Source organism: Dendrobates tinctorius, unplaced genomic scaffold, assembly GCF_039654945.1.
Source record: "Dendrobates tinctorius isolate UK_male_01 unplaced genomic scaffold, ASM3965494v1 ptg000039l, whole genome shotgun sequence".
Lineage (NCBI taxonomy): Eukaryota > Metazoa > Chordata > Amphibia > Anura > Dendrobatidae > Dendrobates > Dendrobates tinctorius.
Window position 1 is genome coordinate 26,983,560 of NW_027361707.1, and position 27,212 is coordinate 27,010,771.

General features: G+C 42.2%; 1 protein-coding gene across 1 annotated transcript in view; it reads right to left on the bottom strand.

Moving 5' to 3' along the window:
- DOK7 (docking protein 7) overlaps window positions 1-27,212 on the bottom strand; it is a 187,640-nt gene that overhangs the window by 34,977 nt on the left and 125,451 nt on the right. The window contains exon 9 of the mRNA XM_073574565.1: window positions 16,595-16,666. Within this exon, the coding sequence (XP_073430666.1) occupies window positions 16,595-16,666 (72 nt within the window). The remainder of the gene's footprint in view (window positions 1-16,594; window positions 16,667-27,212) is intronic.

The window sequence follows — 27,212 nt, forward strand, 5'->3', positions numbered from 1 at the left end:
TTAGTTTCCAATCCTCTTAAATCAGATATAATGCCAGCGGCCCGTATGTCAGAGAATACCCCACATGGGACCCTATACATTACCTAGCTCACACTCAATGAATCTATCCTATGTACAGACAGGTCTTACAATGCGAGGAACAAAAATTACAATCACTCAAAAACCCTCTAAAGCCTCATCTGTGCCTCTGGGAGACATATTGCTTAACCTGAGGTCTTCCAAGATGAATATACATATCCTTGCTCATCATCTTCTGGCGACTGTGAGTCTTCCCATCCAGAATATAAATGCAGTAATATCTTATTCTCTCCACATCTCTCAAATTGTTCTTACGTTTTGTAGGAAAGCCGAAAATGTAAAAACCTGAAAACAAAATGACTGCTTCTAAATTATTGTAGCTGTGAAGTGGAGTTTCTTTAACGAGGTTGTCTTTAAATGGAATATAGTTTTTATGTTTTTTAGACTTTTATGTTAATAATTTTTTTCTATAAATTTCTTTAAATTTTGCAATTTTTACACTGGCCTCTAAGATTGATTGCTTTAATTATATTCCTTGTTCCGTGCAGAAGTCTTTTCAGCAGTGACATTAAAAAAAATCAGATCGGTACTCTGCTTTTTCTGGCAGTCCCACTGATAATGAATGGAGCAGGGGCTGATGATGCGCACCTCGGTTCCATTCAGGACGGGGCTTCAATGCCCTGATTTGAGGAACCCCTGGAAGAGAATCCCAGCAGTTGGACCACAATGATCAGCAAGTTATTCTTTATAATATGGATAGGGGATAACTTGTTAGTTTTGGAATAACCCTTTAATATCAGGCTCATACATCTTGTTCTTTTCAGCCCCTACATGGACTTAAAGAGAACACGTCATCATGAAAATGCCGTCCGCTTTGCTGGTACCATGTTATAGAGTAGGGTGAGCTGAGCAGATTGATATATAGTTTTATGAGAAAATATTCAGTATAACTTGTGGTTTATTCATGTAAACCTCTGAGCTTTTCAGTGTGGTGGGCGGTCCTATCAGTGACTGACAGCTCTCTCTGTATGTACACTTCTACAAAGGAAGCTCTCAGTCACTGATAGGACCACCCACTGGATCAAAAATCCCAGAAAGAGCAGAGGTATAAATGAATAAAACACAGGTTATACTGAATATTATCTCATAAAACTATACATCAATCTTCTCAGCTTCCCTTGCTCTATAACATGATACCAGCAGCTTGGATGGCATTTTTATGGTGAAAGGTTCCCTTTAAACAGCTATAGACTGGCTCCAACCCTATTCAAGTATATATAAGATTCTGCTCATGCTTTGATCTCCGAAAAAGGTCTTTGTGAAGAGAGGGGGAGATGGGGAGCTGTGACATCACCTATTGTGAAAAGTGAATCCTGTGTTATCTACTAAATACAGAGGTGTTATCAGTCACTGTACATGAGGAGGTGAGCTGCAACATCACCAATTGTGAATGGTGGATTCTGTGTTATCTACTGTATGTAGAGGTGTTATCAGCCAAGCACAGGAGGAGGTGAGCTGTGACATCTCCTATTTTGAATGGTGGATCCTGTGCTATCTACTGTGTATATAGAAGTTATCAGTCATTGCGCAGGAGGAGGAGGAGGTGAGCTGTGACATCACCTATTGTGAATGGTGGATCCTGTGTTATCTATTGTGTTATTTATTGTATATAGAGGTGTTATCAGTCATAGTTAAGGAGGAGGAGGTGAGCTATGACATTACCTGTTGTGAATGGTAGATCCTTTGTTATCTATTGTATATAGAGGTGTTATCAGTCATCGTACAAGAGGAGGGGGAGATGAGCTGCTGTATCACTTATTATAAATGATGGATCTTATATTGTCTGCTGTATATAGACTTGATATTTTTCATTGTAATCCTGTCTGTGATGGCAATTATGAGACTTATGAAAAATCTTCTGTACAGATCAGCAAGCATGAGTCTAGTATTAGAAATCTTGCAATTTTCATACTGGCCAATAAAACTATTTTTATTTTTTTGTTTAGATAGTGATATGGAAAAATGAAAATAACTATCTAAATTATAATAAAATATATTCAACTTAAAGACCTGACTGAAACTACAAATTATTTTCTGCATTCAGTGTAAAATTCCATTGTAATGCAGAATATTGATTTATTAGCCAAAGCACAGGGCTTTAGCAAGTGTCATCTATAATGCGGACTGTCTAAGTGAGCAGGGGCTTAGCTAGTAGAGGTGGGGGCAGTGGAAGATTGTGCCCCCTGGTGCTCAGTACGGGTACAGGCACCAAAAAGCCATTTTACCTTGCTCAGGGTAATTAGATACAAGGCTATGATGGCAAACCAAACCTCTGGCTATGGCCCTGCTCAAAGAAATAAGGTAGAGATACTCACATCATTAAAGGTTATGTATGAGTGTTTATGTTTTAATGGAATAAGTAGTTGGCCATAAGACATGTTTTATAATACAGTGGGTACGGAAAGTATTCAGACACTTTTAAATGTTTCACTCTGTTTCATTGCAGCCATTTGGTAAATTTACAAAAGTTCATTTTTTCTTATTAATGTACACTCTGCACCCCATCTTGACTGAAAAAAAACAGAAATGTAGAAATTTTGGCAAATTTATTAAAAAAGAAAAACTGAAATATCACATGGCCATATGTGTTCAGACCCTTTGCTCAGACATTCATATTTAAGTCACATGCTGTCCATTTCCTTGTGATCCTCCTTGAGATGGTTCTACTCCTTCATTGGAGTCCAGCTGTGCTTAATTAAACTGATAGGACTTGATTTGTAAAGGCACACACCTGTCTATATAAGACCGCACAGCTCACAGTGCATGTCAGACCAAATGAGAATGATGAGGTCAAAGGAAATGGCCAAGGAGCTCAGAAACAGAATTGTGGCAAGTCACACATCTGTCCAAGGTTACAAAGGAATTTCTGCAGTATTCAAGGTTCCTAAGAGCACAGTGGCCTCCATAATCCTTAAATGGAAGAAGTTTGGGACCGCCAGAAGTCTTCCTAGACCTGGCCATCCAGTCAAACTGAGCAATCGTGGGAGAAGAGCCTTGGTGAGAGAGGTAGAGAAGAACCCCAAGATCACTGTACCTGAGCTCCAAAGGTGCAGTATGGAGATGGGAGAAAGTTCCACAAAGTCAACTATCACTGCAGCCCTCCACCAGTCGGGCCTTTATGGCAGAATGGCCCGACGGAAGCCTCTCCTCAGTGCCAGACATATGAAAGCAAACATAGAGTTTTTCTAAAAAAAAAAAAAACACATGAAGGACTCCTAGACTATGAGAAATAAGATTTTCTGGTCTGATGAGACGAAGATAGAACTTTTTGGTGTTAATTCTAAGCAGTATGTGTGGAGAAAAACAGGCACTGCTCATCACATGGGCAGCACGGTGGTTCAGTGGTTAGCACTACGGCCTTGCAGCAGTCGTGGGTTTGAATCCCACCAAGAAAAACATCTGCAAGGAGTTTGTATGTTCTCCCCATGTTTGCGTGGGTTTTGCCCAGGTACTCCGGTTTCCTCTCACATTCCAAAGACATACTGATAGGGAATTTAGATTGTGAGCCCCGTCGGGGACAGTGATGATAATGTGTGCAAACTGTAAAGCGCTGCGGAATATGTTAGAGCTATATAAAAATAAAGATTATTATTATCACCTGCCCAATATGATCCTAACAGTAAAACACGGTGGTGGAAGTGTGAGGGGAGCCAGGGCCATGGTTGTGGCTGACAAAGATTGCTCAATCCCACCCTGGCCTCCCGGCACATGCATACAATGTCCCATTTGCGGCATACCTTTAGTTCCGTTTTCAGATCCATCAGGATCCTCTCTGATAGGCTGAGGTTTGCTTCCTGTCGGAATCACACAAAGAAAGGCAGAGTCCAGTTCAAGTTTACTTTGTTCCATTCTCAGTACGTTCGGATCAGACAGTGATCATCACAGAGTACACTCTTTGCCTTTCTTGTGCTTTTCTTCACTTCTTCCAGAATGCTCAAGGGTCGTACCGACTCGTCCGGTACCGCAGCGTTTCTTTGGGTCAGCCTAACTATCTTCAGGAGTTTGCCTGTCTGTTTCACCCCAGACAAAAGGGCATCAGCCCACGTAGCTAGCTGCCACTTATTAGAGCTGCCCCGCATTCTCTCACTGTTGTGACCTTCTGCCACCAGGCCCCGGACGACTGGGCTCCTTTCTTAATGTTACGGGGTCCACCTGCCGTGTCCGGGCTCCCAGGCCCTACTGACTAGAATTCAGGAAATCCTACAACTTACCCACAGCTGGCCCCTCTTAATTTAACTATTTGCTATTTTTTCTATTTAGTCCTAATGTGCCCCCTCTAGTGGGTCAACTTGAGTATTGCACTCTCCCTATATACACTGGACACATAGCAGCATCAAGCTATATAACCATATATACAGAGTAGGACATTTACATTTATGAACATTTAATCGGAACGTATGTGAGGCTTAAAACAGTCTTTGTAATCCCTTACAGCAGCATCATGCTATGGGGGTGTTTTTAAGCTGCAGGGACAAGACGACTGGTTGCAATTGAAAGAAACATGAATCTGGCCAAGTACAGATATAGTGGATGAAAACCTCTTCCAGAGTGCTCTGGACCTCAGACTTGGCCAAAGGTTCACCTTCCATCAAGACAATGACCCTAAGCACACAGCTAAAATAACAAAGGAGTGGCTTCAGAACAGCTCTGTGACCATTCTTGACTGGCCCAGCCAGAGCCCTGACCTAAACCCATTTGAGCATCTCTGGAGAGACCTGAAAATGGCTGTCCACCAACGTTCACCATCCAACCTGACGGAACTGGAGAGGATCTGCAAGGAAGAATGGCAGAGGATCCCCAAATCCAGGTGTGAAAAACTTGTTGCATCATTCCCAAGAAGACTCATGGCTGTACCAGCTCAAAAGGTGCTTCTACTCAATATTGAGCAAAGGGTCTGAATACTTTATGACCATGTGATATTTCAGTATTTCTTTTTTAATAAATTTGCAAAAAATTCTACATTTCTGTTTTTTTTTCAGTCAAGATGGGGTGCAGAGTGTACATTACTGTAATGAGACAAAAAATGAACTTTTTTGAATTTACCAAATTGCTGCAATGAAACGAAGAGTGAATACTTTCCATTCCCACTGTATATTCATTTGATTTTTATTTTCAAAGACAGAACCATTGCAACACCTAACAAAAAAATAAATAAATCCAAGCCTGGGTTTCATGAGAGCAGTGGTAAAAAATAACCACAGGTGACGTTTTGCTATTTCTTTCAGTAAATGGTAATTTGCAATAATTTAATAATAGAAAAAAAATGTTTATTGTAAATTCTCATAGTCTGTCAGGGCTTGCGTCCATGCAATGGCATTACTGCTCTTGACAACCTACAAATTTCCACTCATACAGGTCAATGGGGGGCGCTGTAGTTCTATATACCTCTGTATATATAAAGCCTTAGCAAAAGTAGTAAAAATCTGCCTCTTTGTGCAAGTGATTTATTCACATGTAGAGCAATGTAATTACTTAGATTGTATGGGGTGAATTCATGAAAAATTGTCTCCTTATGTGCAACTGCACAGATTCTGTCTTTCCCTGGTATTAACCAGCTGTACAAGGCAGAGGCAGGTTAGGAGGACAAATTGTGGTCAACTGCTAGCAAAAGACTCAGAACCCTTCAGTTTCCAAGACTCAATGGGTTTTATAAGAATAGAGCTGAGCTGCAATACCAAACACGGCCTATGGATAAGAGTGGCGCTGTGTGGTTAGTTTTAACTTTTTAGGCCGTTGTGAATAGAAGTTGCAGATGCCAATTGAACCTAAAAAATATACCTGAAATGCTGGGAAAACTCTGCTGAGCTTCCATAAAGACCTGTCATGTAGAACGCTCCCTGTATAATTAAGTGATTCTTACATATAACAAGAAAATATTGGTTTTAGTGTTGCATGTATTACACACATCCCATTTATACGCTCATCTGCATACAATTTTGCAGGAACAATTAACAATATTATTCAATTTGAGAGGTTGGACACTTTGTACTACTCTATCACATATTCACGGAGGTATCATGTAAACATTTATTTTGCGGTGCCTAAAAGTTTGCAAAACACTTGGAATTCTTCATATTTCTGCATAAATTTGACATAAAAAACTACATCAGATTTTCAGACAAGTCCTAAAAGTAGGTAAAAGGAACCAAGTGAAAGAAATAAGTAAAAAAAAAGTCAGACTTTTTTTTATTGAGGAAAACGATCCAAATATCACATGCCTGTGAGTGGCAAAAGTATGCGAACCTTTAGGATTAGAAGATAATAACAAAAATGAAATTAGAGTCTGGTGTTTTCAATAAATGGGATAACAATCTGGTGTGAGTGGTCGACCTGTTTTCTATAAAGAACGAGGATCTATCAAAATCTGATTTTTAGCCACAAACACATTTGTGGAAGTGTAACATGGCACAAGCAAAGGAGATTTCTGAGAATCTCAGAAAAAAAGCTGTTGATGTTCATCAGGCTGGAAATGGTTAGAGTCCACCAACCCACAGTCTCAGGTATTGTGCAATAATGGAAGACATTCAAGACTAATATCACCCTCTCCAGGAGTGAAATATCAATAGAATGGCTAATAGCACTTCCAGGATCCAAGGGATGCACGCTCAAAGTCCAAAGACCCAGTTGGACATCAGGAATCCCAATAAAAGTAAAGAAGAGCAGCATCCAGTCCAGGTGAAAAAGAGTTTATGAAAATTTATTCAGCCATGAAACTGCAACGTTTCGGCCATCAAATGGCCTTTTGCTTGAAAAAGGCCATTTGATGGCCGAAACGTTGCAGTTTCATGGCTGAATAAATTTTCATATACTCTTTCACCTGGACTGGATGCTGCTCTTCTTTACTTTTATTGGGCCTCCCCAGGAGTGGTCTACCAAAAAAGATCCCTCCAAGAACATGGAGTAAAATATTTAATGAGGTCAAAAAAGAAATTTGACAAGGTTCCATCCCCTCAGGGTGTCTGGGATGCAGTTACTGACAGCTCGGCCATCCAATCCGGTACAGGGGCGTGCTGAGCTGTCAGTGTGTTGATTGTCAGCTCGACTAGCCAATCTGTGACTTGGAGGCATCGGCTGTCTCCAAGTGGTCACTATCCCGGGTGATTGCCATGCCTACTTAACTGAGCAGCTTCTCCCAGACTATTGCCAGACGTACATACAACAAGTGAGGTTTGTGCTCCCTGTGCCTTGAGTTCTGTATGCTTGACCTGTTGCCTGACCTTGGACTTCATTCTGACCATCCGTCTGTTTAATCCCTTCAGCTCTGATCCGTTATCCTCCCTGTACTCTGACCTCAGAAAGTTACCTGACTATGCTTTTGTCTCTTCCTTCTGTTTATGAAGTACCCTCCTGGCTTCTGACTCCTTAACCACTCTGACTCATGGCTTGACCATGAGAAGTAATTAACGTAACAGAACTCATGGTAAACACTAAGCAAATAAAGGCTTATCTCATATTAGTTAAACAACATCAGAAGGACACTGAAAAATTATAGTGTGTTAACATTCCTGCAGGTTGATGTTCGGGACTAATCAACAATTATTGCTTCACATTGGGGGGACACCAGACACTGAAATAAAAGGTTCAAATGCTTTTGCTACTCACAGATATGTAATATTGGATCATTTTTTTCAAAAAAAAAGACAAAGTTCGGTATTTTGACTAATTTCTTTTACTTGGTTCTCTGTATCTACTTTTAGGAGTTTTAAAGCAAATCTGTCATCAAGATTTTGCTAAGTAAAAAACAGGCATTGTCAGGTTAGTGCCATTACACTGATTAAAATGATACCTGGGTGCATGAAATCTGTCTTGTGGTTGTTGCTTAATCTGTATTGGCAGTTTTCAGTTAAAGAGATTACTGCGCTTCGAGGCGGGTCTGTGGGAAAAATCCTGATGACAGATTCGCCTTAAGTCAAATCTATATAGAAATATGGAAAATTCTGAAGGGTTCACAAATTTATGCGCAACTGTCATACTATATTCTTACAAAGACAAGGGGCATTTAAGCACCATCAAGCTCCAGGGTCTGGGTATAACTGTACCTCATGTGTCTATGTTAGGGCATATGGACATTGTACAGAGTAGTCCACTGGTTATGATTCCCCTAATTTATTTTGATATCTCCTTAGAGAATATCTTGTCTGTGCACTGTGTACCCCATGAATTTCGGTAATGCAGCATTTTTTTTCAGTGTCTTTGCTGAATAAATGAGAACAGGACAATTATATCCTCCAGAAATAACAAGCTCATCATAAGAGGATTTTCAAATTAGTCAACCCTTTAAAGGGAACCTAACAGCAGATCTGGCCACTCTTTTCAAGCAATGGCTGTATGAGTTCAGCCATGTATGTTTGACTCTGGAAAACAGCAGTGTTTCAGAGAAAAACATACTTTAAAAGCTGCTGGAGGACTAAGCTGCACGGGAGACTAGTCGAAGAGGCGGGTCCCCGGATACCTATCTCCGCCCCCTCCCCTTTAGTGACCGGCCTCTCCCTTCATGTGTGTACAGGAAGAGACTTGTTGCAGTGTCAGTGCCAAGGGCCCAGCAGTAACCAACTCCAGGGCCCTACTTATTACCTACATGCAAATGTGACATTATCCTCAATTACACATTTAAATACCAATGAAATGGGTACATTTTTAAATAACTTAGGTGCTGTCCTTGTCTGTACATAGTGCTTTAAGTATATTGTGCCAGGTACTGCTCATATAAGAGGGTGGTGGCCCATTCTTGCACAGGGGCCCACCAGAGGATTCTCCTCTTCTCCTGTGGGCAAGTCCAAGCCTGCCTGGGAGTATTTTAGACTAGTCACTCATGCGGCTCAGTCCCTGGTGGCTTTTAAGGTATGTTTCTCTCTAAAGCACCACAGCGTTTCAGAGTCAAACAGACATGGCTGAATTCATATAGCCAGAATGTAATATATGCCGCCGGTGCATAGAACAGCATGTATCAGCAGTCAGGTTCTCTGAAAAATGAACATAGAGGCATGTAGATGAGGAGTGGTTTATTTTGGCTTGAATATTTGGGGGCAGATTAATGAAAATTGTCTTTGTTTCTCATTATAACCAATCATGACCCAGCTTTCATCTTGCTAGAGCAGTTTAAGAAATGAAAGCTGCTCTAGGATAGGTTGCTATGGGGAACAGTTTCCTGAATGAGGCCTAACGTGTTTAAAGTTACCAACCTATAATATATTTGCATATTTCTTGATATTTTTTATGATAACTGATTGTGACATCGACTATATAATTTATGGAAACAACAAAGGGCCATTATTAGGATGTACGATCAGATCGGATGTAATTACTGCACTTACTGGAGTGGAGTTGTCCCATCTCAGACATTTGGGGCATATCAACAGGATTTTCCATAAATGTTTGATAGGTGCAGATCATGACTCTTATTGCGAAAACAAGGCTCCGTCTCACACTACTATGAATGGAGATAATGCCCCTTTCTCTAGACAGGTGTAGGATAAATAAATGTCATTGGTGGGATCCATAAATAAGCCATAAATGTCTAAGATGTAACCACATTCAGCTGGTACAACTTCTTTTATACATGCCAATGAAGGTGCCAAGCAGCTGTTGTAGTCTAGTATTACGTGCCCGTTCATAATAATGATCATTTATGTAATACCAAGTATCAGAAGAAGCCCCATAGTAGGAGTAAAGTAAGGTCCACTATGGCACAGCCCTAAATCTTTAACAACCATACTCTTTAATCTGGACGTAGACTAGTGGGGCACAGCCTAGATGGAGTCCGCAGGGCCAACCAATTTTGATAGGATCCAACATCAATCTAATGATTTTGAGACTTACCCAAGAGTTGTCTGGCTGACAGATTGGATTTTAACACTTTTAAAATATGGAGACTTATATATATATTTTTTTAGAGCCATAACTTTAAAAACAAAAAAAAAAGAAAATCAGTCGTGGAGATGTATGGGATTTTATTTTTTGAAGCGTGAGTTTAAGTTTTCATTGATACCATTTTGGTATACATATAACTTTTTTTAGTCTTATAACTTTTTTAGTCTTTTCTTAGGATGTTCCAAAATCACCAGTTATGGCTTTATTATGGTGTCCAAATTTTGAGGATTAATATAACCTATCACTAGGTCATAAGTGCCCAGTGTTTGCTCTTATTTTATTTCCGCTGTTCCCCTGAACATTTTTTAATAAATCCACCATATGGTTCCAGAGATATGGGCTTTTTTTATTTAGTGCTAATTTTTCTGGTCTTTACCAAGGGGCAGTGCTCACAGAATATCTGGTGTGAAATATAGCGTGGCACTACTGCAGGGTGCACAAGTAGGTTACCCAAACCAAAGAGCAATAATAGAAATAACTTGGCACTCAACTTATGGCGTTCATGAAAATGGAAAAGAATTTTATTTATGCAGTCTGCAAAAATGTTTCGGCCTACATGGCCTTCATCAGCCCAACTGCTTTAAATAATTTGGTAAGGAGGTAATGAGGTAAGTATCCTTATCATTTCACGCAATAGCCTTACAAGGGCCAACTATACTGGCACCCTGATCAAAAATAAAAGAATCTTGCCTGGACAGGGAGCTGGATAGCTTGCCACACACTGGTTATTGTACAGAATTTTGCCTGGACAGGGAGCTGGATAGCTTGCCACACACTGGTTATTGTACAGAATTTTGCCCGGACAGTGAGCTGGATAGCCCACCATTACAGTCCTTACAACAGGAGTTGGCACATTACTTACCTCATTGCCTCCTTATCAAATTATTTAAAGCAGTTGGACTGATGAAGGCCATGTAGGCCGAAACATTTTTGCAGACTGCATAAATAAAATTCTTTTCCATTTTCATGAATGCCATAAGTTGAGTGCCAAGTTATTTCTATTATCACAGAATATCTGGTGGCATGTGTTTAGGCTGCTCTACATTATCACTCTGTGAGTACCCAGCTGTCACAGCAATCCATGAATAAAAGAAATTACCCTCTCCTTTAGTTTAACCTCTTAGATGTCACAGTCAATATTGATCGCGGCATCTAAGGTGGTTTTACTGCAAAGATTCAACCTAGCAAGGTAAATGTGTGAAGTTCCAAAAAGAAATGTACAAAGTATTGAACAGTCTGCATCACACTATATTCTTGGCCTTATGCCCTACTGATTTGTATAAGATATACCCCCAATCTACAGCATATGAATGACAAATAGTACATTTGTCCCCCTTTATTAAATTCCAAAATTAACACAGACCCTAAAACTTCTAAACAACTAACTTCAGTACAAACCCGGTACATAAATACAAAAGCTAGACACGGTCCCCTAAGTAAATACAAATCCAGATTCTATCTAAAAAAAAAACCCACACCAAATCACCAAAATATGTACAGACTTAAGGCCAAACCGCCTTAAAAAAACAAACCCTCTCGTACTTAATAAATATAGACCCCCTCCAAAATAAAAAAAGTTTAACAGGTCATTTATTTATGGGCTTGGAGGAATCATAGAATGTTAGAGTTGGAAGGGACCTCCAGGGTCATCGTGTCCAACCCCCTGCTCAATGCAGGACTCACTAAACCATCCCAGACAGATGTCAGTCCGTCCTCTGTTTGAAGACTTCCATTGAAGGAGAATTCACCACCTCTCGTGGCAGCCTGTTCCACTCATTGATCACCCTCACTGTCAAAAAGTTTTTTCTAATATCTAATCTGTAGGAATCTAGTAGGGGCCTCAGACTGCCTAAAATAAATACAGGTTCAAGGCCTTCTAATGAAATACAGACCCTAGACCATAACCCTTAAATAAATACAGAACCAGACACCCCTTAATGCAGACCCCAGAACAGATCTCTTTTAGATGTCCTAGTCTACTGTATGAAGATTTCTGCCCTCGTGACTGTTCTTTCTGTTCATGGCTCATTTTTAGTTATGTTTGGATTGACATCATGAATTTCCTGACAGGTACCCCTTTACCTAATAAATGTGTGTTAACCTCTCAATACACACGTACCCTTGGCTGGCAATGTATGTCTACTAAAAAGATGGTGGCATATCTCACCACAAGCAGCACCTTAGCACCCGTGAGAACGAAAAATTGGGCATCTGCTGTTGGTAAAGGGTGAGTACATCTTCATACACAGATAGTTGGCTGATATCATCAACACTGGCAAGTTTAGCAAAACATTCCTATAATGAAGCTTTTGATGAAACAAAATAGTATTAGGTTTTATAAAGTAGCCTTCTGTGTACCAAAATATAAAGTATGAGTCATACTGTTCTGCCAGTAAAAAGGTTTATTTTATGACAATTTTGGCATAATTAGCCACACTCCCCGTTTTTAACTTGCATATATTAACACTAGAGCAGGGTAAGGAGAGACAGACAGAATAGGTACCATTTACCGTAGGAAAAATGAAAAAGATCATTTAGAAAAATAGATATTTTTCGGATTGTGAATAAAGATGAGCAAATAAATTTGCAGAACCCCAATCCAGTGGCCAGGTCAATTCCGTGGCTGCTGGTCAGAAACTTTGTGAACCGCCTCCTTCCTGCCAGCATCCCTGACTCCTCTTTTGATTAGCTTGCTTTGTACAATATCATGTGCAACAATGATGTCATGCCAGCCCAGCCAATCAAAAGAGGAGCCGGAGATGCTCATAGATAGGAGGTGGTTTATCGGGGCCAAAGAATATTGACTTGGTTGTTGGACCAGGATCCTGGGAATCGATTCATTCATCTTGAATTTTGATGTTTAACAGAAAGGAGTCAAGAATGTTCAGGATTTTATGGTAATTGTTATTGGTATTTTTTTTATTTTATTTGATGACTTCTGTGTCCTTTTTAAAAGACAGGTGCAGAATGGCAGCAAGGGTGACAGTTTTTTGAAGCAATTCTCCATCAGGTAAAAAATATAATTGAAAGATCTCAGACTATTTTAATAATAAAAAAAAAAACAAAACTCACTTTCAAAGTTTTTCCTCCATTCCCATTTTAACGCTTTCTTGGTCCCGCTTGTTTTTTGCCTTCTGATCCCATCATGATATGGCCACAATGGCAAACAATTACTGGCTAAGATGGTCCACCACTGTGACCAGTGATTGACTGAGTGGCCATTTCTGACCATTTCTGGTGTGTCAAGATGTCTACGCAGGCACTAGGTAAGCACTAGAATTGGAAGTGAGGCTAATCGGTAAGAGTTGGTATCACTTTTTAGTTTGTTTTTGTTTTTTTTAACCAGGCAGGGCCTTTTAAAAAATGTTTTTTATCCTCTAAACAACCCTCTTAAGGCCAGTAATAAGGACGGGATCACACATGCGAGAAACACGGCCGAGTCTTGCATGTTAACACTCGGCACTGCCGCCGTCACTCGGGAGTGGAACGTGCAGCTGCATGTATTGCTATGCGGCCGTACACTCCAATCCGAGTGCCGGAAGCACCCAGGTATTAACATGCGAAACTCGGCCGTGTTTCTCGCATGTGTGATCCCGGCCTAAGTATGAAGTAGCCTTTTTGAGAAAGAATGTCATTTTATGGCTCATATTACCACCTTATGAAATTTTCTGCCATAAAATACCATTTACATAATAAGGTTTTAGGGCAATATACACTCCTCAACATTAAAATTGCAACACTAAGAAGGAAAAGTCATGGAGTTATGGAAACCAAAGGATGGATAGACATGTTAATGATGTACAAATTATGAAACAATGGAAACAAAAAAGTAAAAACATTTCAATTTATTCCGTATCAAGTATTTGGACCAGACAGACACAGAAATCCCTGCACTTACAGCCTTGGTTTTTATCAGTGAGCCAATTAATGGACATCTGAGGAATGTTCTGTTGCGCTAAATGCACTTAGGTAAATCATCAAGATCCATTGCTGGCACCTTCCTTTGCAATTGCTGAACAATGACGTCCTAGATGTGCTCGATGGGAGACAAGTCTGAAGATAGTCCATGAAGCACAGGCAACAAGTGTCCTGATGTTGTCGCTTTAAAAAACAGTTTCTGGGGCACTTTGGAGAAATGGTCGCATCATTGTTTTCACCACGAAATAAATGCAACACCGAGCTATTAGTATACCTGAAACAGCGACTACAGGGATCTGACTACTGTACATTATGTCACTGTAAGAGGAACAAGTGATATCCTGAAGAGCAATTGCATGATGTGACATTAGTGTAGAAAGACCACCATCTGCTGGCTGGAACCAATTTGTCCTAGAAAAATTGCAGTGGGAACTAGTTACTGTGCTGGAACTTGCTGTATATTCCTGGATATAAAAATCCTGAGCGCCAAACCGCAGAGGGATTTGGCACCTAGAAAGAGAGCAGGCCAGACGCAGACACAGGATGGTGCTGAGTGCAGCATTACAGGTTTAAGCAGAAATCCTATGCCACTGAGGTGCCGGTCATCACCTGACAGGGTCCAGATGATACCCAGTGGAACCACAGTAACAAACTGCGCCAGTCATGATCTGGAGTCTCGAACTACTCCGGTCAAGACCCAGAGTCCAGACTGCGCCGATCAAGACCAGGACCTGCGTCCTATGCCGGTCAAGTTCCAAGGGCTAGATGATACTTGTCATGAGTCGAGACCCAGTCCTTCTCACCCCAGGCCCAGTAGACGTCCGCCGACGGTCAAGCACTGAAGATCCATGAGGGGACTGTGACCAGAGAAACATGCCTACGGTTGCAAAGGGACCACGTGAGTGAGCAGTGCCGTCACTTTCAGTTATAACATACGGTACCAGGGCTGGCTTCGGCTAGGACATCAGGTGGGGAGGGAGTCGGTTGATGCGTGGGAGGCTCAACGTGCTTTACTAGACTTTGTCAGAAAGACTTGCGGCTTAGCGGAGAAACCCAGTGACCCCTGCTAGGGCCAGAATTGAAGGAAAAACTTGCATGGTGACTCCCATGAACGGGAAGAATCAATTTATAAAGAGAATATTAGTGTTTTATATACTGAAGAGCTTTCATTGTTATTACAATTGCATCACTATATGATTCATTGTTAATATGCATTTTTTAATACAGTATCACCAATTGACTTATAACTAGAGATGAGCGACTTTGCCTTTTTTAGGGTCGAGTCGGGTTTCATGAAACCCGACTTTCTCAAAAGTCGGGTCGAACGAAATCGGCCAACTATCGTGAAAAGTCGAAGGTCCGACTGAAACATGAAACCCAATGCAAGTCAATGGGAAGCAAAGTCGGCAGGGAGTGGAGGACAGTAAATATACCTACATGCCTGACCGCTTTTTTAAAATGTGCGAAAACTCTCTCTCTCCCCAGACGCTGCACATGTCATCTCATTGCCTACAGTGTACGTCCTTGCTCAGTGGCTGGAAAAAAGTCACGTGCAAGCATTCTGGGAAATCCGACTTTGGCGCTCGTTTTGCCAACTGCATGGCCGACTTCACGCTGTGGTCGAGTTTCGGTCGGCGAAACCCGACTTTGTCATAAGTCGGCGACATGAATCTGGCCGACCTGTTTCGCTCAACTCTACTTATAACTACTGTAAATTACACCATTCACTGATTGTTCTTGCTTCACGTCCTCTTTGCCTCCGGTCACATGCATTGCCTCACCCCACACCATAATCATGGGAGTAGGAATTGTGTGGCATTCCATCATGTAGACCTCTGCATGAAGTTGCCCACATTGTCTTCAAGCGAGGACCGGAGGCTGGAATGAAGCAATCAAGGCTGGAATGGAGGTCTATCCTCTTCAGCAACATGTCCTGCATTTGTCTTGATGCAATGATTGCCAGAGATTGGTCAGAAGACCACATGGACAATGGCATAAAGAGGCATTCACAAAGGAATTTCACTCCTGTCTTTCCCCCAGGTTTAAGGTATGTGTTGGCATAATATAAAGTAGCCGGACTCCCTCCAGTCGCCATTCCATGTTCACTAACAGCTCGGTGTTACACTTGATTTGGTTGTGTTACTAGTGATACAGCCATTTTCCCAAAGTGTCCCGGGAGCTGTTTTTTAAAATAACAATTCCAGGCCTCACGTTGCTCGTGCTCATGTGAGCAGCCTGTAGTGTAAATGCACTATCATGGCCTGCAGCTTCTCAGGACTTGTCTCCCATCAAACACATCTGAGACCTCATTGGTCGGCAATTGTACAGGGAGCGGCCAGCAGTGGATCTTGATTATTTGCCCAAGTGCATTCAGAGCGGCAGAATATTCCTCAGACAACCATTGCTAACCTCATTGATAGCAGAAGAGGCTGTAAGTGCCAAGATTTCTGCACGTGGCTCTCATACTCCATACCGAATAAGTCAAGGTGTTTTGAAAATTTTGTTTCCATTTTTCCATCATTTGCAGATGAATAACATGTCTATCTATCCTGTTATCTCCATAATTCCACAACTTTTTCTTTTTGGAATTGCAATTTAAGTGTTAAGGTGTGTATATCTGTGTGTGTGGAAGAGTAATATTTTATGACATTTTAATTTTTTTAAATGTTAGCACATTTTTTAAGTATACTTTATACAGTTGTTACCTCCTATATTTTATCATACTTACCAGTGACAAGTAACATTGGTGGGATTTTGTGAGGTTTATGTGCTCCTGATGATGCCAGGGCAGAGGTGGCACCTATAAAACCATTACAAAGAACACAAATATTTATAAAAAACAATTCTATTTCTTCCATTGTCCTCCATTTCATACATATTCTAAACTTTCCTCCCAAAGTAATTAAAGGGACACTTAACCTAGAAGTTAATTGTAAAACAAATAGAATAAAAAATAGTCCTCATTGTTTGTCAGATGTTTTACATGTTCATAAAAGAGTCCTTTAAATAGCTGCAGAGAGCAAAAGGTTAATCTTCTTCTGATTTGTTCCATTTTTGGCAGGGGAATGAAGAAGAGGATTAGGTTTGGCCAAAGGGTGGGACTCAGTGAAGTGGTGTGGCAGTGGAGGGTGGCACACAGAAGGGGAGGGAAAATTTTGCCTCACCACTGCCGCTTGTTTTCTCGTTTTGACTCTCATAGTTGTGGTCTACCTATGATTAAATACTTTTTTCCCCACTGTACGACAATGTTTACATATATTTGTTTATGCCTAAGGTTAAAGCTAGGGCTAGTAGTAGAGTTGGGATGAGGAGTACGGTTAGGGCTAGTACTAGTGTTAGTATTAGGAATTGGACAGTGGCTTGGGCAAGGACTAGGGTTAAGGTTAAGACTAGTATTAGGACCAGGTAAAGGAAAGCAAAGAAATAATGGGCCTTCACAGCGAAAGTCATATATGGGCCCCACCACAAAAAAAAATAATATTCAGCAGGATCACAGGAGGACACATCTCACAACTTTGAAGACCTTACAAAGTAATTAAGATCCTATTAAAGCCCAAGCACTAAGATACCATTTTCATGCCGCCCAACAGTGATTCCTCTATAGTGCTCTCCACATGCACTGCACAGTATGATGACCCTCCATTACCCCACAGCCATAAATTATAATACTCCCACAGTGACCCCAACACAGCATAATGCTCCTACATAATGCTCCCACAGTGACCCCAACACAGTATGATGACCCCAACACAGTCCTCTGCACAATATGATGGCCTCAACACAGCCCTCCAGATTATATGATGGCCCCCACGCAGCCCTCTATATAATATAATGGCCTTCCAAACAGTATAATGACTCCCACACACTTCCACATAGTATAATTGTCCTCCACACAGTATAATGACCCTCCACACAACCCTCCCCACAGTATGACGGCTCCAACACAACCCTCCACACTGTATAATGGCTTGCACACAGTATAATGCCCCCATCTAGGCCTCCAAACACTATACTAGCCCACATACAACTCTACACGCAGTATGATGGACCCCACACAGCCCCCCACACTGTATAATGGTTCTTTGTACAGTATATTGGTCCTCCACACAGTATAATGCCCCATCTAGCCCACAAAACACTATAATCGCCCACATACAACTCTACATACAGTATTATGGACCCCACACAACCCTGTTATGATTGAGTCACCGTAGGAGGCAAAAACAGAAATGCTAGCTAAGTCCAGAAAACCAGAGAAGTTGGCAACTATCGGATTGCAGACCCCTGAACCTATCAACACAACTAGCAGTAGCCGTGGGGGGCTCCTACGATGCCCTAGGCCCCTCGATCACAGCCGGAGGACTACATAGCCTAAAGACAGAAAGGGAAATCTAAACTGCCCCAGAGCAGACCCCAAAGCAAAAGGCAGCCCCCCACATATAATGACGGTGAAGCAAGAAGAAAGAACAAAACACAGACAGAAAGATAGACTGAGCAAAGATGGGGCCCAAGCTAGCTTAGATAGGAAAGGACAGGAAGGCTGCTGTCTGCAATCCGTGAAAAACCCTATGAAAATAAGAGCCAACAAACTGACAGTAAAAAAGACCCTGAAGACGCTAGGCTTCAAAAAAGGCTATGTCAGTAATCAGGAATATTCTGAAGACAGAGCAACAGGCAAAAGGAGATTCAGCTCACCCCAGCAGGGAATGGAAGAATCCAGAAAAGCAAGGAAAGCAAAACACTAATGCAAAAAGGCAAAGCAGAAATCTTAGCTTTAGATGAGCAGGAATCAGACTGGTTTCCTAGAAGTCCACAGAGAAATCACCCGCAGGCCAGAAGGGCGTCGGCAGCCTTATATACAGTCATTAACTCCACTCAGCCAGTCATCATCATCAGCCCCAGGTGTTTGACAATCAGGCTCACTACCTTTTTTCACCAGAAGAGAGAGTTCCTCGGGCCTCAGTAGTGAAGGGGAAAATGAACTCACAACAGTACCTCCCCCTTGAGGAGGGTTCACCGAACCCTCAACCACGCCACCAGGGCGATCAGGGTGAGCCCGATGAAAGGCACGCACCGATCTTTTGGCATGAATATCAGAGGCAGAGACCCAGGAATTATCCTCCTGACCATAACCCTTCCACTTAACCAAATACTGGAGTCTCCGTCTAGCCAGACGGGAATCCAGTACTTTCTCTACCTCATATTCCATCTTACCTTCAACCAATACAGGGTCTGGAGGTGCAACCCCAGGACAAACAGGTTCAACAAACCTCTTCAACAAAGATTTATGGAACACATTATGGATTTTAAATGTAACAGGAAGAGCCAAACGAAAAGAGACCGGATTAATAATCTCCAAAATCTTGTAAGTTCCAATAAATCTAGGCTTAAACTTAGGAGAAGCCACCTTCATAGCAATATTTTTTGATGATAACCACACCATATCACCAACCTTAAACTGGGGACCAATGGTCCTATGTCAGTTGGAAAACCGCTGGGCCTTTTCCTGGGAGAGAGATAACTTATCCACCACTTGGTCCCAGATCTGGTGCATTCTCTCCACCACAGTGTCAACACCTGGGCAGGCAGAGGGCTCCACCTGCCCTGAAGAAAATCGAGGATGAAACCCAAAGTTACAAAAAAAAAGGTGACATCAAAGTGGCAGAACTAGCTCTATTATTTAAAGCAAATTCGGCCAAGGGCAAAAATGAAACCCAATCATCCTGATCAGCAGAAATAAAACATCTCAAATATGACTCCAAGGTCTGGTTTGTTCTCTCTGTCTGCCCATTGGTCTGAGGGTGAAAAGCAGAGGAGAAGGACAACTGAATTCCCAGCTTGGAACAGAAAGTTCTCCAAAATCTAGACACAAACTGGACTCCTCTGTCAGATACAATGTTCTCAGGAATCCCGTGCAAGCGAACCACCTGTTGTAAAAACAGGGGCACCAATTCAGAGGAAGACGGCAACTTAGGGAGTGGTACAAGATGAACCATCTTAGAGAACCTATCACAAATCACCCAAATAACAGTCATCCTTTGAGAGACAGGCATATCAGAGATGAAATCCATTGAAATATGGGTCCATGGCCTCTTGGGGACAGGCAAAGGCATCAACAACCCACTAGAGCGAGAACACGATTTAGACCGGGAGCACGTCCCACAGGACTGCACAAAATTCCTGACATCACGAGACAAGGAGGGCCACCAAAAAGACCGACTCACCAGATCTCTAGTACCAAAAATACCTGGATGACCAGCCAAAGCAGAGCAATGAACTTCAGACATCATTCTCTTCTTCCACTGGTCAGGAACATACAACTTTCCACTGGGACAACGCTCAGGTTTGTCCTCCTGGAACTCTTCCAGAGCACGTCTCAAATCGGGCGAGATGGCAGAAAGAACTACCCCTTCGCCTAAGATGGTAGCAGGCTTGGTCACCACAGGAGAATCAGCAAAGAAGCTCCTAGAGAGGGCGTCAGCCTTGACATTCTTAGTTCCAGGAAGAAAAGAAACCACAAAATCAAAACGTGTAAAAAACAAGGACCACCTAGCCTGTCTAGGGTTCAAGCGCTTAGCTGACTCTAGGTAAATCAAATTTTTGTGGTCAGTGAGGACCACGACTTGATGCTTAGCTCCCTCCAACCAATGTCTCCACTCCTCAAATGCCCATTTCATGGCTAACAGTTCCCTATTCCCCACATCATAGTTACGTTCAGATGGAGAGAACTTTCGGGAAAAGAAAGCACAGGGGTTCATTTTAGATGTTACAGGATCCTTTTGGGACAAAACAGCTCCTGCACCAATCTCAGAAGCATCCACCTCTACCTGGAACGGAAGTGAGACATGAGGTTGCCGCAAAACCGGGGCGGAGGTGAATCTTCGCTTCAGCTCCTGAAAGGAAGAAACAGCCTCCGGAGACCAATTTAACACATCAGCACCCTTCTTAGTCAAATCAGTCAATGGCTTGGCAATACTAGAAAATTTTGCTATAAATTTCCGATAAAAATTAGCAAAACCCAAAAACTTCTGGAGGGCCTTCAAAGAAGTGGGCTGAACCCAATCGTAAATGGCCTGTACCTTGGCCGGGTCCATTTCAATAGTTGACGGGGACAAAATAAATCCCAAAAAAGAAATCCTCTGTACTCCAAAAAGTCATTTAGTTCCTTTGACATACAGGGAATTCTCCCTCAAGATCCGGAACACAGTCCGAATATGTTCCACATGAGAATCCCAATCCTTGGAGAAGATCAAAATATCATCCAGATAGATAATCAAAAATTTATCAACAAAATCTCGGAAAATATCGTTCATGAAGCACTGGAAGACAGAAGGGGCATTAGTGAGCCCAAAAGGCATCACCAGGTACTCAAAATGTCCCTCCGGAGTATTAAACGCCGTCTTCCATTCATCCCCATGCTTAATGCGAATAAGATTATACGCCCCCCTGAGGTCAAGCTTGGTAAACCAGCAAGCACCTTTAACTCTGGAGAATAGATCAGAAATCAGGGGTAACGGATACTGATATTTAACAGTAATTTTGTTGAGAGCACGATAATCAATACAAGGTCTTAATGATCCATCCTTTTTGGCTACAAAAAAAAAAACGGCACCTAAGGGTGATGAGGATGGTCTAATATGACCCTTCTCCAACGCCTCCTTAATATAGGATCGCATAGCCTCGTGCTCGGGTACAGATAAATTGAAGAGCCGACCCTTGGGAAATTTACACCCCGGGCTCAGTTCAATTGCACAGTCATAACTCCTATGAGGAGGCAGAGACGCAGACTCATTCTCACTAAATACATCATAAAAGTCCGCCAAATAATCAGGAACATCATGCGACTGAGGAGAGGTGGAAAACACCGGAGCCTCACTAAAGGCACACCGACAACCCCAACTCACCACAGACACAGATTTCCAATCCAAAACTGGATTATGAATTTGTAACCAGGGAAACCCCAGAACAATAGTATCATGCAGATTATGTAACACCAAAAACCTGCAATTTTCTTGATGGTCTGGGGCGACCCGCATTACCACCTGGGTCCAAAACTGAGGTTTATTTTTCGCCAAAGGAGTAGCATCAATCCCCCTCAAAGGGATAGGCGTCTGCAGAGGTGTCATCGGAAATCCACAACGTTTAGCAAAATCCAAGTCCATTAGGTTTAGAGCTGCTCCCGAATCCACAAAAGCCTTGGCGGAAAATGTGGACAGGGAGCAGATCAGAGTAATAGCCAGAAGAAACTTAGGTTGAACACCACCAACAGAAAACGTGTGTGCAAGGCGTTTCTCGCGTTTAGGACAGACAGAAATAATATGCGAGGCATCTCCACAGAAAAAACACAACTTATTACGCCTTCTGAACTCCTGACGCTGCTCTCTGGAAAAAACTCACATTGCATAGGTTCAGACATCTGTTCAACAGGTGGCAACACTTCTCGTGCAGCTCTGCGTTCGCGCAAACGCCGATCAACCTGAATGGCTAAAGACATAGAATCGTCAAGACCAGAGGGAACAGGAAATCCCACCATAGTATCTTTTACGGCTTCTGACAACCCCTTCCGAAAGAGAGCAGCCAAGGCATTATCATTCCAGGTAGTAAGTACTGCCCACTTTCGGAATTTTTGACAGTACAATTCTGCAGAATCACGACCCTGGTTCAATGCCAGCAGGGTCTTTTCAGCCTGATCAATGGCATTAGGTTCGTCATACAACAACCCCAAGGCCTGAAAAAATGCGTTCACATTAGTCAGAATAGGATAATCTGGTTTCAAAGAAAACGCCCAATCCTGGGGATCGCCACGCAGCAAAAAGATGACAATTTTAACCTGCTGCGCTGAGCTCCCTGACGAGTTAGGCTTCAAGGCAAAAAATAATTTACAATTATTTTTGAAATTCAAAAACTTAGACCGATCCCCAAAAAATACATCAGGTGTAGGAATCTTTGGTTCAGCAGCATGTGAATGAGCAAGGTAGGCGGAAATTCCCCGCACTTCCGCAGCAAGCTGCTCCACACGATCAGACAATTGCTTTATCTCCATTGAGAGAAAAAAAAATTCCCCCTACAACCTCAGAGATATAGAGGAAAAAATATACACACTTTTTTTTTTTTTTATACAATTCTTTCCTGCAATTGAGTACCCTAGGATCTGCGGTATGGTGGGTGATTCTGTTATGATTGAGTCACCATAGGAGGCAAAAATAGAAATGCTAGCTAAGTCCAGAACACCAGAGAAGTTGGCAGCTATCGGATTGCAGACCCCTGAACCTATCAACACAACTAGCAGTAGCCGTGGGGGGCTCCTACGATGCCCTAGGCCCCTCGATCACAGCCGGAGGACTACATAGCCTAAAGACAGAAAGGGAAATCTAAACTGCCCCAGAGCAGACCCCAAAGCAAAAGGCAGCCCCCCACATATAATGACGGTGAAGCAAGAAGAAAGAACAAAACACAGACAGAAAGAGCAAAGATGGGGCTCAAGCTAGCTTAGATAGGAAAGGACAGGAAGGCTGCTGTCCGCAATCCGTGAAAAACCCTATGAAAATAAGAGCCAACAAACTGACAGTAAAAAAGACCCTGAAGACGCTAGGCTTCAAAAAAGGCTATGTCAGTACTCAGGAATATTCTGAAGACAGAGCAACAGGCAAAAGGAGATTCAGCTCACCCCAGCAGGGAATGGAAGAATCCAGAAAAGCAAGGAAAACAAAACACTAATGCAAAAAGGCAAAGCAGAAATCTTAGCTTTAGATGAGCAGGAATCAGACTGGTTTCCTAGAAGTCCACAGAGAAATCACCCGCAGGCCAGAAGGGCGTCGGCAGCCTTATATCCAGTCATTAACTCTACTTAGCCAGTCATCATCATCAGCCCCAGGTGTTTGACAATCAGGCTCACTACCTTTCTTCACCAGAAGAGGGAGTTCCTCGGGCCTCAGTAGTGAAGGGGAAAATGAACTCACAACACAACCCCCCCACACTGTATAATCGTCCTCTATGCAGTATAATGGTCCTCCATACAGTATAATGGCCCCAACATCCCTCCACATAGTATGATAGCCCCACAAAAGCCTTCACACAGTATGATAGCCCCAACACAACTCTCCACACAATATGATGGCTCGAACACAATCCTACACACAGCATGATTGACTCACACAATCCTACGGACTTTATAATTGTCCACATGCAGTATAATGACCCCAACTAGCCCTCCAAGCCCCCACATAGCCCCCCGAACAATGCACAACCCTCCACATAATATGATGAACTACATACAACCCTCCACACTGTATAATGGTCTGCATACAACATAGCCCTACAAACATTCTAAGGGCCCCCACATTGCCCTCCAACAGTATAACAGCCCCCACATAGCTCTCAAAACAGTATGATGGCTCCTACACAGCCCTCCAAACAGTGTAATGGCCCCACAACAATCCAGACAACATAATTCGCCCCCACACAGCCCTCCAAACATTATAATTGCTCTCCACACAGCCCTCCGAACAGTATAATTGGCCTCCACACAGCCTTCCAAACAGTATAATTGGCCTCCACACAGCCCTCCAAACAGTATAATTGGCCTCCACACAACCTTCCAAACAGTATAATTGGTTCCCACACAACCCCTAAACAGTATAAATGGCCCCTATACAATCTTCCACAATGTATAATTGACCAACACACAGCCCACCAAACAATATAATTGGCCCCTACACAGCCCTCCAAATAGTTTAATGGCAACAAAGCAGCCATCCAAACAGGACAATGGCATCCAATACCCTCCAAATAGGATAAAGGCCCCCCACAATGTACTCATCAATTTAAAAAAGAAAAAAACTCACCTATCACAGTCCCCCCACTGCTCCAGCTTCTGCAGCATTTGGAAAGAAGCTCTATACTGCTCTGCATAGCAGATGTGATGTAGTGACATCATAGTGCCTGCTACGCTGAGCTCGGATGCACAGGGACAATGATGGAGCAAGGAGAGGATGGCTCCCTGTTCCATAATTGCTTTCAATTGTGTCTGCATCCATGATGCAGATACAGATAATATTAGTCTGGTGGAAGGGACGCTCCTCTGAATAATCATCTGAATGAACTTGCCTTGCTACGATTGTTGACAACCAATGCTATACCACTGTCAAGGCTTGAAGAGGCAGTCATGTCCCCAAATGCTATTAACTTGTAGATATGGAGTTAATCTTCAGGTTAATGAAGTTCCAATGTTGTCTGGCCACCTTGCTGAAAGTGTGGCTACAAGAAGAAAATTAGCTTTATTCCTCCCGGTAGCTGCTGGCTTTCAGTCATACAGGCACCACTCAGTATACTGGGAGTGGTGGTTGTAAGCAAACCTCTGCTCTTTGATTGACAGATTGCTCTGCAGTACATCTGTGTGCTGCGAACTGTCCATCAAAGTTCTGGAACGTGCCTACAACCGCAGCTCACAGTATACTGAGTGGTTCTGTGAGCGGTGACTGTAGCCGCTGGGGGCGCAACTCTAAGTCCTTTTCCTCCTGGCAGCCACACTTTCAGTAAGGTGGTGGAAAGCATTAGAAAGCTGTTACCCTATATTTGAAGGGTAAGGGTGTGTGCACACGCTGCGGATTCTGCTGCGGATTTATCCGCGCGGATTTTGCAAAACCCGCAGGTAAATCCGCGGATTAGCCTGCGGTTTGCCCCTGCAGTTTGACACCTGTACAATGGAGCAGGTGTAAAACCGCTGCGGATTCCGCACAAAGAAGTGACATGCTGCGGTTTTGAACCCGCAGCAAATCCGCGTGGAAAAATCCGCACTGTGTGCACTGCGGTTTTGGATTTCCATAGAATATAAAGGTACTGTACACCGCAGCAAAAACTGCTGCGGATCCGCAGGACCAAAGCCGCTGCAGATACGCAGCAGAATCCACAGCGTGTGCACACACCCTAATAGCATTTGGGGACTTCACATGACAGATTTTCATTAGCAACCTTTTTCTTCTGCTGCAGACAGTTATCTTACAACCACCGGTGGGTCACCAGTGGGTCGGCATGACAACCAGAGGTCTTCTGCAGACCTCTATGGTTGTCAATGCTGGTTGCTATGAGCGCCGTCTGGTGGTCGGCGCTCATAGTAAGTCAGCAATACTTCTACATACAGGCGATCTGATCACTGCCTGTATGTAGCAGAGCCAATCGGGTTATGGTATCTTCTAGTCTCCCATGGAGTCTATTGAAGCATGCCAAAAGTAAAAAAAAAATATTTAAAAAAATATTAAAAAGATAAAAAAATATAAAATTTCAAATCACCCCCTTTAGCACCATTCAAAATAAAACAATAAAAAAATCAAACATACACATATTTGGTATTGCCCCTTTCAGCATCGCCCAATCTATCAATATTAAAAAAATTAACCAGATCGCTAAACGGCGTAACGAGAAAAAAGGTGAACAAGCCAGAATTATGTTTTTCTGGTCTCCGCGACACTGCATTAAAATGCAATAACGGGTGGTCAAAAGATCGTATCTGCACCAATACAATATCATTAAAAACGCCAGGTTGGCACACAAAAAATAAGCCCTCACCCAACCCGAGATCACAAAAAATGGAGACGCTACAGGTATCGGAAAATGGCGCTTTTTTTTTTTTTTTTTAACAAATTTTGGAATTTATTTTCACCACTTAAATAAAAATGAACCTATACATGTTTGGTGTCTATGAACTCGTAGTGACCTGCAGAATCATAATGTCAGGTTAGTTTTAGCATTTAGTAAACATGGTGAAAAAAAAAAAAAAAACAACTGTGGTATTGTACTTTTTTGGCAATTTCACCGCGCTTGGAATTTTTTTCCCGTTTTCGAGTACAAGACATGGTAAAACCAATGGTGTCATTCAAAAGTCCAACGCATCCCGCAAAAAATACAAGCCCTCACATGGCCATTTTGACCAAAAAATAAAAAAGTTATGGGAAGAAGGGGAGCAAAAAATGAAAATGCAAAACCAAAAATAGCTTTGGTCGTTAAGGGGTTATTTGCAGTTTACCTCTTACTAAAGTTACTACCTTATCATGAACGCAATACCAGGCACAACCTATAAACTCGCACAGCAATGTTTCGGGGAAAAAAAATCAGACTTTACCCCTTTAAAACTAAAATTAATTTGTATTTGTTTTGTGAAATGTTCCTGTATTAAGACCCCTTAATTTATTCTAATAACTAATTTGCTAATTGTCAAGCTTCCAGAATAATTAATAGAAAGGGTTGCTGGCAATTTTTTTTCATTCAGACATTTGCAAAATATTTAATGAAAAATATGGACTATAGAAACAGGGGAGAATCAAATACCGATAGGGCCACAAAGCAACGGT